This window comes from Typopeltis vanoorti, chromosome 12 (genome assembly GCF_054136105.1).
Source record: "Typopeltis vanoorti isolate ZY-2024b chromosome 12, IOZ_Tvanoo_1.0, whole genome shotgun sequence".
NCBI lineage: Eukaryota > Metazoa > Arthropoda > Arachnida > Uropygi > Thelyphonidae > Typopeltis > Typopeltis vanoorti.
The window spans coordinates 45,044,039-45,061,751 of NC_143560.1; the positions used below are offsets into that span (position 1 = coordinate 45,044,039).

The 17,713-nt window shown below is 36.8% G+C and overlaps 1 protein-coding gene across 1 annotated transcript in view; it reads right to left on the bottom strand.

Annotated features, from left to right (window-relative positions):
- LOC150100744 (RING finger protein 150-like) overlaps positions 1–17,476 on the bottom strand; it is a 143,118-nt gene extending 125,642 nt beyond the window's left edge. The window contains exon 1 of the mRNA XM_090401879.1: positions 17,032–17,476. Coding sequence (XP_090258005.1) covers positions 17,032–17,476 — 445 coding nt within the window. The remainder of the gene's footprint in view (positions 1–17,031) is intronic.
- Between the last annotated feature and the right edge of the window lie 237 nt (positions 17,477–17,713).

The window sequence follows — 17,713 nt, forward strand, 5'->3', positions numbered from 1 at the left end:
TGACTGACGTTTTTGCGCCATAAAAATCAAATAAAAAAAATTCACCAGACAGTCTTAAGTGGCCCAGATTTGACGGAAAGGAATTTGCACCCGGATCTGTTTTTCTAACATGTCCAATGCATTCTCAATGGGATTCATATTAGCGCTTTGTGGTGTCCAGGAAAGATGGTGGAAGTCGCTGTCCTGCTGAACAATACTGGAGCGATGGGCAGTAACACTGTCGTCCATGAAAATTAACTTTTTATTCAGCCACGTGCTGAATAAAAAGTTAATGTTGCAGGATGGTCAACAATGTTCAAATATTCCTTGGAGGAGACCCGACTTTCCATCAATATCAAGGGACCCATTCCGAACCAACAGAACATGCCCCACCCCATGACACTACCTCCAGAACTTTGAGTTGTATTTACAAGGAAAGCTGGGTTTTTTCTTCATGGACTCCAGCCAAACTCTCTGCCTACTGTGGGTACAGAACAAGGTGTACCGTCACTCGTCGGACCACGACTTTTTTCCAGTCTTCAGTCATGGTGTTCTTGACACCATTGTAGACGAACTTTCCGGTTCCTCACAGAAATTCGTGGTTTACGTATAGGCATGCGACTACCAGTACTGATCATTTTCAATTGGCTGCGCATAGTTTGGTGAGACGTGGGTCAGGAACAGCCTTCATTAAATGCTTCAGTCAACCGCTGCACACAGGAAGCTGTTTCCGTACAAGTCTTCTCACACTGACAGACTCTCTTAGAACCACAATTACGCCTCTGAGACAAGCAATGCTGGTTGTTTTTTCACTGATTAAACACCACGTGTATCTCACATCTTGAGAAACCAGTCCGCTCTGCCGTTTTCAAAATCATGGCTCCGGTCAGATAGGCACCCACAATAAGCCCTGTATGGAACTCCGAAAGATCCTTTGTTTTGTCCACTGTGATTAAATATTGACGCGTACTTAGCCATGTGCTCACACGTAGGGAGCACGTGACCCAGTATTTTGCATACACGCTGCGTAAGTGACGTCTACTCACATCTGCATTAAGGTCTGTAATTCAGTGGCCGGTATGTGTAGTACATTAGTGTATACTATAGTCCGAGTTCAGCAGTAGTTGTTTTGAGTTGTCGGGTTAAAATCCAACGTTTTACTGAACTATGACAAAGATTGATTCACTTTATCAACTGAAAAAAAAAAAAATAATTTGTTCTGAGTTTTATAAATATCGAACCTTCAAGTTTTCACTACCTATCTAGCATTGTGAAATTATCATGAAAGCACTTGCCTGCTTACCTGATAACTTACATGCTTCAATATTCAAACCCATTTCACTAGTAACAATCATGGGTCACTTAAAAATTAATAACAGCAAATTATTTTACATTCTATGTGAAATTTTGCTTATACTATACACGTGAAATAAATATATTAAAAGCATTTCAAAAATCTTCCTTTCCATCTAAAAAGCTGTTTCAAAATGCTATAACGTCTAGAAAAAAAAAGGAGTTCGAAAAAAGAAGCAGGAATACGGAGAATCGTAAGAGAGGACCTTAAAATTTGATGGGGCAAAAAAGTAGCATCAATATTTACTATATATATATACAGTATATATATATATATATATATATATATATATATATTCTTTTTTCACACAATTCAAGTATAATTATGATTACAATGAATATTATGTATACGAAAAAGTAGAAATATGCATACAGCTGTAACGCATTGATATTCACAAATTATAAATAAAATAAACGTTCTGTTGAATTAGTAACACGAGAAATCATTTATTTTCAGCGGCGTTGATATTTATCAGTCCCGGTGATTTTTCTTCTACACCACCATCATCAGAAAACGATGAAAACATGAAAAAATAAAATACTCTATTTCGAAATGGAAGTGATTTTATTGAAATTTCTTATTAAAAGCATTAGAACACCCAAGAAATGCAAAGATCAAAATATTAAACTTTTTTAAGAGGCAAACACTCTTTGCCTTGAATCACAACATCCAGTTTATGTGATGTAATTATTGTAAAAAAAAGTACGCGAAAAGTTTGATTTCTGAAACACCACGCAACTCCTATTTTATATACCACTATTGAAGTATGAGGAAATAGCAGGTTGACGTACTGGTGACAAGTCACTAATAATTAAAAACAGGAATGTCCTGAGTTCTGCCTGTGGTGTTGACCTCACGGAAGGTTTCTTACACGTCGATCCACTCCATATGAAGATATTCAATTGGATTGACATCCGTGCCAACATAAACCATGACCTGGTTTAACAGGGAGACTTGTTGAAAAAGATATGGCCGTTCGGCACAGAATTTCAGAAGTGCAAGTGTAGTTATCCTCAGAAAGGTGACCGCTCCCTTCATGATATATAGATAAAAAGTAGTACAGAGAGTGTAGTTATACTTGCAGCATTCTCTGAGCTGGGATTTCGCCCATTGGAAACCGAATGAAGAGATTTATCAATCCGAAGTATCAGTCATTCGGAATCCAAGTTTTGAGGGTTTTAAAGTACCACTTAATCTCTCGCTGGATATAAAATTTTATTAGCAGGGATTTATGAGTGGTAGCTCGCTTATAGCTGTGATCACACAGTTTATTCCAGCACTGCTTGCGCCATGTATCATCCGACTACTCTTTATGGGAAAACTCGAGATCTTCGAGCAGAGATTCCACTTTGGCATTACCATTTAATATCGATTTTCGAAGGTTGTTTTGTATTTCTGTGCTGGGGAAGTTTAACATCTGAGAAATCGGTCTTATGCTGAACGTCATCATATGACATCACAATCTGTCCACGTTTTCAGTCGTTAAGCTGTGCTCCGCTTGTCATTTTTAGTTCAAACTGAAAGTGGAGGTTACTGACATTTCTTATACACGTATCTTCCTAAATTGAAATTACATAATTTGTACAGTCTCTATTTGCATGCATGTTCTTTGCCACTGTGCTTTTTCTCGGGATGTTCTAAAACATTTCTTAACACTGTATATTAAAATAAATTACTATTCTCATACATTATTTCTGATGTTTCAGAGGGAAAAAAAGCATAACAAATAACCCTCAAGAGTGAGTTATAGCAGCAGTAGTAGTATTTTTGGAGCCTCTTCACAAGAAGCTTTCGATGGCTCAATGAACATCACTGACCTTATATACGTATCTTCACACACACACACGACTTGGTTTCGCGATACGTTAGTGACGCTCGCTGATTAACAAGAATATTAGCACTCGTCCATTATCATGAAAACATCTCCGATATGTTGTTGCGATGTAAGATCTCGATAAACAAGGTTTTATTTTTTATTATGAGATATAAAATACTCCAAATAGAAAATACAAGAGTTATTATAGTGGTGTTCCGTCTAGACAAACCCAACTAGCCAAAAAGAAAGTAGCATGCGATATTAGATAGTATATCAAAAGTTGGAATAAAATAAGCATAACAGATTATGTTAAAAAACGTGATCTGGAAGACCCTTATTAGATCTCTCAACTCGCCAGAACTGAATTACAGTGCCAACTATAGTACGTTCCTAAATAACAAGTGAGATTATGCACGCTCTATGCATGTATTGTACGCGCTCTGTTCTTTGTTTAATATAATTGGAATCAGTTGATTATAGTTTGTAACAGTTTTTTACATTTTAGTGCCTTACATCAGATATGTACCCTGACGACAAAACAGCCTTACTTGGTGAAACTAGTTGGTATAACATAGTTGTTTATTTTATACGCTTGATCAATATAATCCCATTAAAAGCCATTCCTAAGCATAACAGATTATCTTTAATGCAATAAATACGATGGAGAGAGAGAGAAATTATTAAAACATTTTATATGCTATATTCCAAACTCAGTTATGCGTGGAACCTACATGTTACACACCTCACCAAAATAGTAGAGAGAGAGAGAGGGGAGAAAAACAGTTTCTTTGAGGGGAATAAGTACTTTACATTATGGGATACTAAGGCAAGTGGTGTGAAGTCAAATATCTAGTCTCTAGTGGTGAAGATCATCACGTGGAAACTTCGTTTGCTTACACTTGAAAAGGATTAAACAATATAATTTCTTCGCAAGTATAATTTAAGTCATTATTCTTTTCATTATTAACGGACAGAAGATTAAACAACCATTAAAACTAAATATTATAGACCTATTTAAATAGGAGTCGAAGGGAAAGTTGCGTACGCACATTCAGTTCGTCGATTTCTGAGGAAGGGCGAATTTCGAGGACTTTATTTCAGAAATTTTAAGTGCAGATCCATAAGGTATAAATATGGTGTTGTTAAGTTGAAGCTGGTGATTTAAATTTATATTTCTCACCTAACGTTATTTTAATTACAAGTAATCAACTAACTTCAAATAATTTTTTTATGGAAAAAGAAGCAGAAAAGAGAATGGTCTTAGTTCGTAAGTCAACTCAATACGACAGCGATCTAAATCGCTGCCAGGACACCCTCCTATTCAGATTCCCAATTTATTCTATCGCTGGATCACTTATTATTTATCTCGGCTAATGATAAAGAACTTACCTTAAGGGACTCCTTTCTAAATCCAAGACTACTAGTACCCTTTAGACTCTCCTTTACCATCACCCACTAAATTCGCAAGTTCATGATTGACTGCTCCATGATCTTAGGACGGTTTTTCTGTATATGAAAAACTGCGTTACTGAGAAGGAAAAATCCCCATTTATGAAAAAAAATTTTTTTTTTAGAGTTCCCCGTGTCCCTGCGTAAGGAAATCATGACAACAATGCGAATTAGCAACATAATGCACTATCATCGTAACCGCTTGCTTCAGTCGTAACTTTAACCGACATCTTGTGTGTCTGCGACGAGAATAGAAGCCCAGATCATTCCCAACCATTGCAAAGTGCCATATGTGCTTCTCGACTACCTTGCTACGTATTTTTGTTGAAATTTGATTGGTAGTGATACCTAAGTTTTTTTTTTTTTTTGCAAAGTACTCTAAATCTTTGCTCAAAATATTTGGTAGATTTATCCTAAAAAGGTTAAACATATTGAATCATTAATCTTGATAAAAACATTTCCAAATGATTGTAATTTATAGCATCTTTTGCAAAACAGTTCCGCTTTAGTCACATAACACGATAAAGATTGCCAAAGTGTGACTGCATTCATGATTTTCTACGTAACGGAATTCTTCAACGACAGAGCAAAATGGGAAAATTCAGCAATCATTAAGAGAGAAATACGGAAATATAGATATTAATGTTCGGAAGCAATAAAGATTTTGTGGATCACTATTAATAAACCTTTCGCCAGCTAAAACGCGTATACAAAGTCTAAAACAGCCATCTTGCCTTCCTCCATCTGGAGATCAAAGATAAAGAAAATTGAAGCAGCTAATGAATCAACGACTATCGAAGAAAAAAAAAAAAAAAGACACAATAAGACTAAATCTTACTGCTTCTGCTGCTACGCACGTCTCGGCTGTCTCCTAGCAACTCCATCTAATGAACTTTACGTTACGGTAAAGAGCGAATGCAATGGACCTTGAAGCTATGATAGACAATAATATGGAGCGATGAGTTGCGCTACGCATCTGATGGAAGCAACTGCAATGTAATTATGCCCACAGAGCATTTCCGAGAATATTGGAAGTTCGCAAAGTCTGATGAAGAAAGAATTCCTTAGAGATCTACAGAATTCCCTGCACAGTAACCAATGAGCCTCAACTAGCACATATAAGATCATCACGATAAAGCGCTTTGGAGTATTGGCACATACATTTTAGCAAACACTAGACATGTATTGATGGAGCTGTTTTCAGAATGGCAGGATCTATATCAGAGACGCTATCCCTTATCTCTTGTTAAGAGCACGAAGCGAGTATAATCATACCTGTTGACTACAAGATTTCAACAGGTTTGTTTCAAGGGATGAGAACCCTCTAGAAGAAAAACCTTGCTATTTTATATGAGGCTGGTTAACTCAACATTATTTCTCAGATGACGTATATGTATACACGAACAGCAGTTTCAGAAATGAAAAAAAAAAAAAAAAAAAAAAAAGGTATTTTTTTACCTCTGCAACTATTGCTACATATAGGCTACCTCACCTGAAACCGGTACTGTGAATATTTGATTTCAATAATGCCAGAATAATCACATAGCCTCGTTTCCTTGTGTTTTCTCTCACCTACTGCTTCCTTACGTATACCTGTAACAGTTCTGCGATCATTAAACATAGAAGCAATACAAGAATGACTCTATAGAAATTCGAAACCAAAATAAAGCTTCATAAGTGGAACAGTTGCATGCGTTAGAACTGACTTCAGTTGATGCATGACTGGGACTTTTTTTGGTTCTGTGAAATCGGTCTTCGCCCAACAAGCGAGGCCGGAAGTGAAATAACCGTCAGTGAATAGTCAGAGTCTTCCTTATATGATTAAATACAATAACCTCATTAAAGGTTTTCTCTTACTTCTTGAAGACAGATGGAAATACAATTAGCTTAGATCTCTCAGAACAATGAAAAATCACCAGAATGAAACACTGGCGTCCTGCCGACATAGCAGAGATGATCACTGTGCGGAATATGAGTGTCTTGAAATAATTTACTCAGCTGTGAAGGTTTGATTTATACTAATGAAAATCAATAAGTAAGGATCGTAGACTAGAGATGTAGGAACGCTATGGCATTGGGGAAGTTGCCAAGGGCGCCAGCGACAGGATATTTTATTAATTATCAAAACTGTCACACTGAAAGAGACGTGTAGCTGTGAATTTGCCAAGGGCGCCAAAACCTAGCTACTCTACTGTCGAGGCAGTCATAAAATGGTGCACAAGTATTTCGTAATCGCATCCTTGTATAGTAAAACTTATCACATCAATTAAATCTAGAGCAGTTTTTGGCGTATTTGCCATCAAAATGGTCCGATTAAAGACAAAACTGGCATTATTCCAAAACGTATGGAATAATGGTATTTCAGTATTTTCATTAAAATCTTGAAATACCAAATTCCATCCAGCTAAATAAGAATTATCGTTACTCTTAATTGTTTTTCTAATAAAAATCGATTGAAATCAAAGCTGAATTAGAAAAATTACAAATGGGTAGGCCAAAAAATTTGGATCGATAATCTTTCGTGAGGATTTCAAATACTGAATATTAATAAGATTACTGGAGTCGAGTAAAAATCTGAATACAGACGGAGGAACGTAAAAGAGAACAAAAGTGTTTTTTTTTTTTTTTTTTTGTATTCGATGGTTATAGGTGATTACATATTTTGCGAAATGTATTTGAATAACATGAATAATGGAAATCTGAATAAGTATTATGATCGTCTTTTCTTGGGAAATTTCTGGATTAGCCTAAAGTTAACATGGTGTACAAATATAATATTAACTGAAAAATTGATTGTTCAAATACAGTTGAAAGCAATCAGAGCAGAAGTATATCAGAAAATCATAGATCTCAAGTACCTCATCTCAAAATTAATTCTTAAAATAAAGCGAACAATTAATTCGAGCAGTTTTTTTGAAACAGAGAAAGTTCAAAGTAACATACCAAACGGTTGCGAGTCAGGCGCACAACAATAACTATTAATTTCTGTGTATAGTGCATTTCCTAGACACTTTTCCAATATTTTAACCCTAGTAAAGAATAAATACAATGTTCTTCACTCTCATTGGATTCAATGAAACATTGAATAGTTAGCCGGCCTGGGTTAGCCGAGTGGTTAGCATATCCGCTCTCCAGCCAAAAGGCTGCGGGTTCGAATCCCGCCGTGGGCATGGATATTTTGATTGTCTGTGAAAATACTAGTAGTGGTGGTGGACAGTAGATAGCGTAGTTAGTGGATGAGGTTGAGTGGTGGAGGCAGAGAGTTGTAGAGTAGGTACCCTCTCTCGATAAGTTTTGTACTCCCTGGAGGTGTGAAATAATAATAATAAATGAACTCTTGGTTCCGCCCCTCCCCGTGACAGGATCACGCCAACTAGTGAGGAACTCAATACAGCGAAATGTTTTACCTGCAAAAACAATACGATAATTGTTTTGTAGTGGTTGTGTCTTAGTGGGAAGACTGGGTCGTCAATCTGAGAAATAGTACATGGTAAACGGTTCGACCGATTTTCGTCCTTGCTAGAATCAAAGCTACTCTTCTACTTGGTTGCATTCTTTAGCTGGCTTATAAATTCTAAGGCATAAACCAAGTTTCGAGAGAGCCTGCTAGCCCCACCTTCATCTGTAAAGTCCTATAAAGGTTCCTGGTGTTATCGACAGTATTTGAATGCAGGTCTTGCCAACCAAAGGACAAGCATTGCGTTGATCCTTCGGTTGGCTATTGAGGTTCTTACTTAGTCATATAGAATTATCGAATCTCTGGAATCTTCCAGCCTACAGCTGGAATGCGGTAATCTAACGTTCTTCTTCATTCGGAATTCGAGAAATCGGTTTAGAACAATTTATATAAAGTACCATCAAAGATGAGTCCAGGCACACATATTCGAGATCCACGGCCACGAAAGTCATATGCAAAAGAGCATCAGCCGAATCGTTTGCCGTTACTATTTTAGTTCTAATTTTTATTCTGTATACAAACAAATATCTGAGCATACTTTGTCTATATGAAATTAAAACAAACATTCATCTGCACTATTTCATCGAAATTACTGAACAGTTTCTAGACCTTCAGTTTAAAAAACTTTGAAAATATAAACAAACTAGCTTCAATCTGCTCTGTTGATCCTCATCTCCTAGGCTCTTCTAACAACAACAACAACATGTCGCAATAAGCCATTCATTTTCGCTTTTCATTTTCCACTCGAATGCATACAAGAAAATGTCCGATGATTTGTCCAATGTTTAAAACATGAAAATTGCCCAATAATTTACAACATAGCAATATTGTAATGTCAATTATCTTCTTCCTTTGAATAAACAAAAATTAATAACGGAATGTTTACTACGCGCAATCAAGAACGAATTTATTCCCTTTGTTTCAGGATTTAAGAATCAAACTTAGCTACTCTTCTACTTGAGTCCAATAATTCATGGCCACTGGCTGATAGCCATATCTCTCCTTGCATATTTTTGTGAACAATTCCATGCTAATATATGTCACAATAGAATCCTTCAGTCAGAAGATAAACGTTTAATCCAAAAGTAAAATATTTTTGATTTTATTTCACCTGCAGGTGTAAACTATACTAAATAATCGCATATTTCTAATATTTTGCTGAAGAAAGTAGCTAAATACTCACTTTAAATATGCAGCAATTTGAACTTGAAGATACTGTTGAGTCTGCTAATGAACTGTCACAGGTATATGACCTCGGCAGGATAATGTCGTATATATTTGTATATGTCATGCAAATAACTGACATCACACAACAACAACAACATGCTACGTGACTCATCCAATTCTTAGGAATAGAAACTCCAATAAATAAAAGTTAAAATCACCTGACTGATACTGATTTCCTCATGCCATCATGATAGGAAGCATCATTGAGCGTATCTGACATGACACTTGTAATGATATATGAAAAAAAAATCTAATCATAAGAAGATGCAGTGATAAGTATTTTACATTAAGAAACAAGAGCCTCGTTGCTCAGTCGGTATAGACGAAGCCCTTAGGTCGGAAAGACCTGGGGTTCGATTCCCGTCCATGACGTGAGGAACCTTTATCTCGTCTCTTTCCACGAAAGGTGAGTTAGCCGTCTACCTCATATGGAGGTAGACGGTTTTTTCACCTGAAAACTCGAGTTTTTCGTCCACTAGAACAGGCCCCCGTGAACACACATATCTACTGGCATAAGACACTGCTGGAACAGAATCCAATGCCTATACAGTGAAGTGTGGGTCAACGAGTAAGCGTAAATCAGGAAGGAAGGATTACGAAACAAATGCAGTTTTTCTGAATTAAAAAACTTCCTTAATTAATTACTTTTAAAATGAGGATATTAGGAAAGAACTTGACATTGTCAGCATCCAGGAATGCGTTAGCAGAGCTAATCTCAGGTAGTATGGTCACTTAAATAGAATGGGAGAGGAAAGATTAGCAAAACAAGTGTTCTCTGCCAGGTTGGCAGGAAAACGACCCAGAGGAAGACCAAGATATAGGTGGATTGATACGGTACAAAGTGCCTTAGACGATAGAAATATAAGATCTGATAATGTTGGAGTCTTGACAAGTAACAGACTGATTTGGAGGAAAATTGTACATAGGAAGTTAGTAATGATATAATTTTTTCATGTAGTACTATCATATCCTGTACACTCCTTGTGGGTACATGGCAGGAATTTGATGATGATGATGATAATTAATTACTAATTATATGAAGAGACAAAGGCTTCAATTCGGCGACCTGAAATTATTTAAGTTAAGGGATATCACATCCCACATTGCTTATTAGCCGAATAAGAAACTCAAAGAGTTTCATGCCGAATATAGAAACTATATAAAGTTCGGCGATTCCAAGCGTAAGCAAATACCTGGATAGTGCAGCACCTGACCCATTGGTGGTGCAAACTGAGGCAACTCATAGTAAGGGCGGAGCAAGCTCCGATCACTATTCTTGGAATTTACCCATAATGTGAACTTAGCTCCTAAGAGCTGTATTACTGTTCTACATTATGAGAGAAGGTCACTACCCAGACCGGTTTCAACCTTTATTGCGGTCTCATCAGTGAGTAGGTAGGCCCCTAGTTAATACCAAGTTTGTAGCGAACAGAACTTACATCCCTTATACATTACATCCCATATAATTGCATATATGACAATTCTCATATAAGGGATGTAAGTTCTGTTCGCTACGAACTTGGTATTAACTAGGTCTACCTACTCACTGATGAGACCTCAATAAAGGTTAAAACCGGTCTGGGTAGTGAGTGACCCTCTCTCATAATGTAGAACAGTAATACAGCTCCTAGGAGCTAAGTTCACATTATGGGTAAATACCAAGAATAGTGATCGGAGCTTGCTCCACCCTTACTATGAGTTGCCTCGTTTGCACTACCAAATGGGTCAGGTGCTGCACTATCCAGGTATTTGCTTACGCTTGGAATCGCCGAACTTTATATAGTTTCTATATTCGGCATGAAACTCTGAGTTTCTTATTCGGCTAAGAAACAATATGGGATGTACTATCCCTTAACTTAAATAACTTCTTTAATTAATAAAATTGGCGCCGTAGGCAAATTTTATTAATTACTAATCAACAGGTCATAAGTTCGAAATCCAATCGTGCACACAGATTGTTTGATAATGTCTTTAGGTGCATTTCATCGCAGACTGAGGCCACTACTCTCTGTATTAAAGGTCTAAAGCCTTTAATACAGAGAGTAGTGGCTGTTTAAAGAAGTTCCATGTTTGGTCCCTAGAGTAGGTTTTCCAAAGTATATCTCCAGCAACCGATAGTGCAAGATAGATTAACCTTTCATGGATGGATTCACATTAAAAAAATTAATTATAAGTAAATTTCTACTTGTCACAGTGGAAAAGGCTACAACCTCAAATGTTTCGATTTAGTGCCATTAATCAAGCTGAGCATTTCTAGAAATCGGAGTAATCTTTCAAACAAAATTTCATTTTGAGAAAGCTGGTGCCAAACACTTGGCACCAGCTTTCTCAAAATGAAATTTTGTTTTTTTTTCTCAAAATGAAATTGAAATAGTTATCATCTTGGAAGCAAAACCTCGAAATTTATCTGATGTAACACCGTGGCTTCATTTTTTTTTTATTTATTCAGTGCAAGCGGAAAGTTACATAAATCATGTTCGGAGCTAGATTATTGACTTGCCTCCATATGCTGAATGGCGCGCTATAATTATTATTTTTTAAAATTCTAGTACTGTAACTTGTCAATGCATGTGGATCAAGAAGAACATTGGCGAATCCCTTACATCAATGTACCAGCCTAAACTCAGCTAATCATCTGTTTTTCATCAACAATAACAACCATTCAAAGGTTACAGCATTCAGAATTCTGTCATAAAAAAAATATATTTTTTTTTTAAACGAATCCCGCCCACTAAAGATTGTAAACTTATAGTATATTAGTATTAGTAGTCTGTAGGCTAGAGGTCAGTTAATACGAACTTGCTCTAGACTGAAAACATGGTTAGAGTCAAACTTCATCCCCACGTTAGGATTCAAACACACATGGCCTGTGGATTAAAGAATGGGCACGCTATTCGCTCGGCCAGCCACGTGGACAAAATAGTTATTGTTTGTCTTACTGTACATTACAAAAATAAGCAGTTTTGGCATACAACTATAGCAGAACCGATATTGTAATTCAAACCATAGTTTGAAATTATGGTTAAATCATGGGGGAGGGGATAAAGCTAGTACATTTAGGTGCCGCCCGCGTAGCCTTGTGGAAATGGCATTTGCTTTCATAGAACTAGATCACCCGAAGAAATGCCCCCGTAGGCTCGATATCTTAGTTACCGAGTAGTATCTATATTTCGGCTCGTTCCCGAGTTAGCTGATCTTTGACACAGAGAGAGAGAGAGAGAAAAAGTTTTCCTCCAAGAAACTTATGTTTTAAGTCTCCAGCTCAAGAAACCGACAAACTCACTTATATAAATACGCCGTAAAGAACATGTTATGTCCACAGGATGGCGGCACTTTTCTGCTGTAATCTTTCCCAAAAGCTTTGATTCATTGATAGCTTTAGTTCATTATCAGTGATAGATGAAGGGTAGAAACTGATTCCAGCAATCTTCAAGAAACTAAGGCTAAAGGAGATCCGCCTACTCCTTTTTTGTATTAAAAGGAGTAAGAGGATTAATATAATCATCAATCTACTTTCGATTAACTAGTTTTTATGGAAAAAACTGAAAACACGTTAGTTAATCACTCTTCGCACAACATTCAGTAGTAGCCAAGATGGTTTTAGCTTTGCGAAGTGCCTTTAGACATTTTAGTTTTCTGAAATTAGAAGTAAAATGAACATAGTTGGATATATATATATATATATTTTTTTTTTTTTTTTTTGCTATATAAACATCTGAATCGTATTTGTTTGTTCACCTTTTATTCATAATTAAGAACAAAAGTATGAATCTGGGGATGTTTTGTCATACTTAACCGAAGAAAAAAATTTATGCGGTGGACAGAAGAAATCAACATTTATTCTGCCTATGTTTCCAAGTTAAATAAATATATTTATTCAATTGAAAATGTCCGGGGAAAATATTCTCATATGAAGACAGATTTAAATTTAAAAGGGAAAAAATGCCAGCTTGGTTCTGAGTGGTTAGCGACCCGCTCTTCAACCAACAGGCTGCGGGTTCGAATCCAGTCATGGACATGGATGCTCGTGATTGACTTTAGGTGGGAGATGAATTTCATCGTCCGGCGTGAAGCCACCGCTCCTCTTATTGGAGGCCTGAAGTGGCTGAAATAGTTACATGGTTGGTTTCTAACAGGATTTCAGGACTAAAACAAATTTTAAAAAGAGAAAAAAAAATTGCTGTTTATGTTCAAAAGTATGTGTATGAGTAAATAACAAAAGTCCATCCTAGAGAGAGACAGTTCACCAGTTCCTGTTCTAGTGGGATATCTCTTCATAGCCAACAAGTGTTATATCGTCATTTCCCAAAGGTTAGTATTGGCTATTGGCTTACTTTGTTTTAATGGAACTGCGAAGAAATCCGATTTGTCAGCAACACATTGCCAAAATAAAGAAAGAAAAATATTGCTTTTTAGAAATGTGAGAAATTTAAAACAATTGATTTCTTCGGCATATTTCTTCATCTGGATGATATTATTTGCTTCTTTAGTGGTTGTTAAACTCCACATTAGCGCCATTCATCTGTCACCACTAAATTATTGCAACTTAATCTGATTCTAAAGCAGGTGATGCATTGATAGGTATATCATGATGATGATGATAATAATAATAATAATAAACTGAATAAAATAATAATATAACAAGAAGAGATACTTCTTGTCGAGAGATAGGATGTGTTTCTTGTTCGGTGGTGTCTACTGTTGGCCTCTTTTTTCTCAAAGAAATCAGAAAAACCAGTTGTTACAGTTCGATTTCATTATAATATCTTGTATAATCAAAAATTGCTCTCTTATAAGGATAATGAGCAGCCATTTGCAAAGGAGTTTTTCCCCCTGTTATTATGGAATAAGTTCTAGCTAAAGATCATTTTAATCACTTTAACTGTTGTAATTCTGGTTGTCAAGTATAGTAGCCAGAGAAGCAAATACGCTATTTACTCGGCCTCCAACCAAGTTGTGTTCAAATGTCACTTCGAGTGGATGCTTATGAATGTCTTTGGGTGCGAGATGAATTTCATCGTTCCATATGAAACCACTATCCTGATTACTGGAGGCCTGAAGTGGCTTGAGAAAGTTCCACATCTTTTGGCTAAAGGTAGCTGATTTTGGATTATCTGATTCTTAGTCCATCCATCATTATAGGTTTACGGCAATTATTGGATGAAGTTTAAAAAATAAAAACAAAATCTGCAGTGAAATGACAAGCATTTATTATTAACAAATACATTTGTAAAAATCAGCTGACGAACAATTATTTAAAAATAAATAAATAAAACTCTTTACGGTCAAATTTATAGATACTTATACGACTTATATCTGCAGAATGGATAACAATAGAAAGATAATAAACAGGGTAATAAACCTTGATAACAAACAGGTCGGCCAAGCGAGAGTGTGTAGACGTGGTGCGGAAAGGGTTTGCAGAATTTGAGACACGTGGCAATGGACGAGAAATGGTAAAGAATGGTGAAACAAGCTCAGACACCACAGGCACTGGATATATGAGCACTGAAGATGATTATGTGGCTTATAGACATAGAAAAAAGAAAAAGAAAAAAAGAATTTTATTCAAAAACTTCGATATTTCATGGAATGTAACATGGAATATCATAAGGGATGAAAGACCAGTAACTATATTGAAAACAAGAATCCAGAGTCACGAATAAATCATGTTCTTACTAGCTCATTTCGAAAGTAATTACTAGTGTTTCTGCCTGTGATGTCCATGTTACATTCGATGTGGCGTATTCAGTATCACCTAGTGGGGCGTTAAACTTGATTTTTTAAAAAAATGCGAATGGCTCCTCACAAAAAAACATCACATATAATGATGGAATGTCAACGAGATCTGCATGCAAAAATAGCAATTGAATATACGAAGAGGTAGCTTCTTTTTTTTTTTTTTTAACTACGCTCGCCTGGTCTTTTCCCTACTCTCTCTCTCTCTCGACGTCGTAGGTCGGATGGATGATCCATGTATCCTGTGGTTGAAAAACGCATTCCATCGTCGATGGCATGAACATTTATTTCAGAAAGGAGGGAGATTTGTTTTCAATTTTCAACCAAAAGGCAAGTTGAGAATTCTCATACAGTGGTGTTGGATCTCCTTTCGGATAATTCGAGATTTATGTACTGCGAACTGACAATCCGTTCTGACAACACACAAATAAGAACATCGGAACCTATGTTAGACCAGCTAGGTTACATAAATGTACGTGTTGGTTAGGAGTAATCGCAAGGTACGAGGGGAAGTAGATCTGTGCTGGGATCAACCTGGTTAAGATATGGAGATAGTGGAAACCTAATCCCTTGGAAGAAGAAGAAAAAAAAATCGGAAAGCTGGATTAAGGACATAAGAAAGGAAGTTGTCTAAGCAGTTGAGGGACTAAAGGAGAAGAAATAAACATATATTTCGCAATTAATTTTGGTGGGATACGAGATGAGGAGGATAATTATTTCTTAAGTTCATAAAAAACCATTGAATGGATTAGACTAATATTAAATCATAGACAGAGACAGGCATGCTATTCGTATTCATCTTGCTAAATAAATATTTCTTAAAGTACTGACATATTTAATAAACAGCAAATGAATCTTAATGACAGAAAATTGCAATACATATTGCAAATATCAACAGTTTCTGAATTATCACCCGATCCCGCGGACTGCATGAAATGTCTAATGTCAAAGAAGCTAGCATTACACTTTAATAGTAGAGAACCACTTGATCTCCGGAATCACTGGTGAAGAGAGAATCCTCAGATTCCGTGTGAAAAAGATGATCGAATTTCAATCAATGTTGATCATGACTTTATTTTTGCAGGAGGGAAGGAAGAGCAATTAACAAATAGTAGGAACACAAATGATTTAACGTTACTTTTTCTTTCCTAGCTCTCTGATTTCTATGCGGGAGGGATGGTCCCATTGAATCCCTAGTTCATTGTCGATTTCTAGGTTCAATGTAGTGAAGAGAAAATTGGAAAGCCAATCGTAGGTATTTGTTTTTGGTTAGTTTTGCCTGTTTGCTTTTTTTTTTCCCCTAGAGAAAAACAAATAACTCATAAAAATACAAATCGAAGGCAATCCCAAACACACTGAAGAAGGGGAAGGGGGGGGGGATGAACAAGCGCAATCTCTCATAATAAAATTAAGAATAACTCAAAATTAGTTGACAGAGAGCGCGTTCTAGGTGAATTATGACTGACAGGCATGACGACATTTTTTGGTGAAGATTTCCCGCGATTAGTCATATTTGCGCCAGGAACAGCCTGGATTTAAATATTAGCATAACCCAAATCAGTGTGTAGGCGACAAAAGTATCTGTTCTTTAAAATATATGTATGATCAAAATAAATCGTAAGTTCTCTTTACCATGGTCCATGCTTGGGCTAATAGTCACTGCAGTATAATATTTCCAGTAAGACTAAAAACCAAGTATATTAAATAAAGGCCTACTCGCATAAAATGTATACGCTACAACATTGTCAGTAAATATGCCATTTTATAATTAACAAGCCATAAATCACTGCTTCCTGAGTTAATCTCGATTATTAGTAATCAACGGATTGATAATCGCACACACAATGATATAAATTAATATTTTATGTCACGAGACAGCGATGCTGTCAGCAAGCGCGGAACGTACTATCTCCGAAAGAATAAACAATTCATCAAAGCAACGAATCAATTTAAAGTGTAAAAAAACTGCTTGCTATTTAGCTCCGTTTGTAGTCACCAAAATATATTTACCTTTGCTGGGAATCTTGATTAGTCTTGATCCAGGCTGATCGGTGTATAATACGGCAGCACTTGCGTTGCTATGGACGACATTCCGTAACTTCACGGTATCGTGGCAATTTCCATGTTTGACGAGCGCAATCCATGGCATGCGAGGCAAGCCGTCAGTGTCCAGAGGGTCGCAAGCATCGTGAGAAGTGTGGTTATTACTGCTGGCGTGAATTACCAATCCGGTAACGGGTTCTACCCTGCCGATTCCGAACTTGCCGATTTCGCTTTTCTCCGTATAAATCCTGCCCGTTGTTGGATCGCGATACGTGACATTTACGAACGCCAAGATGTACTCGTCCGATTCATAGCCGTAACTAAAATCGCCAACCGCAAGGACTGCAAAATAATTCACAATCACGCAGACCACAATACCGTACGAAGTCCACCACTTCCGGCTGCTCAACATTGTTCGACAGTTAGGGGAGTTGCGAACCTCACGTTCTCATACAAACGACGGGTGGTCAGAAGCTCATCTTCGGATTTCCTTTTACCTTACTTCTCCGTTTTGCTGCAATCCGTGAGCCAAACAGCAGCCGTTGTCAGATGCTCGCCAGTGACGCACGCGCAACATGCGAAGCGACGGTGTTTGTTATTCGTGGTAACCCTTACAAGTGCTAGGGAGGTGTAGCAAAATGTATTTCGA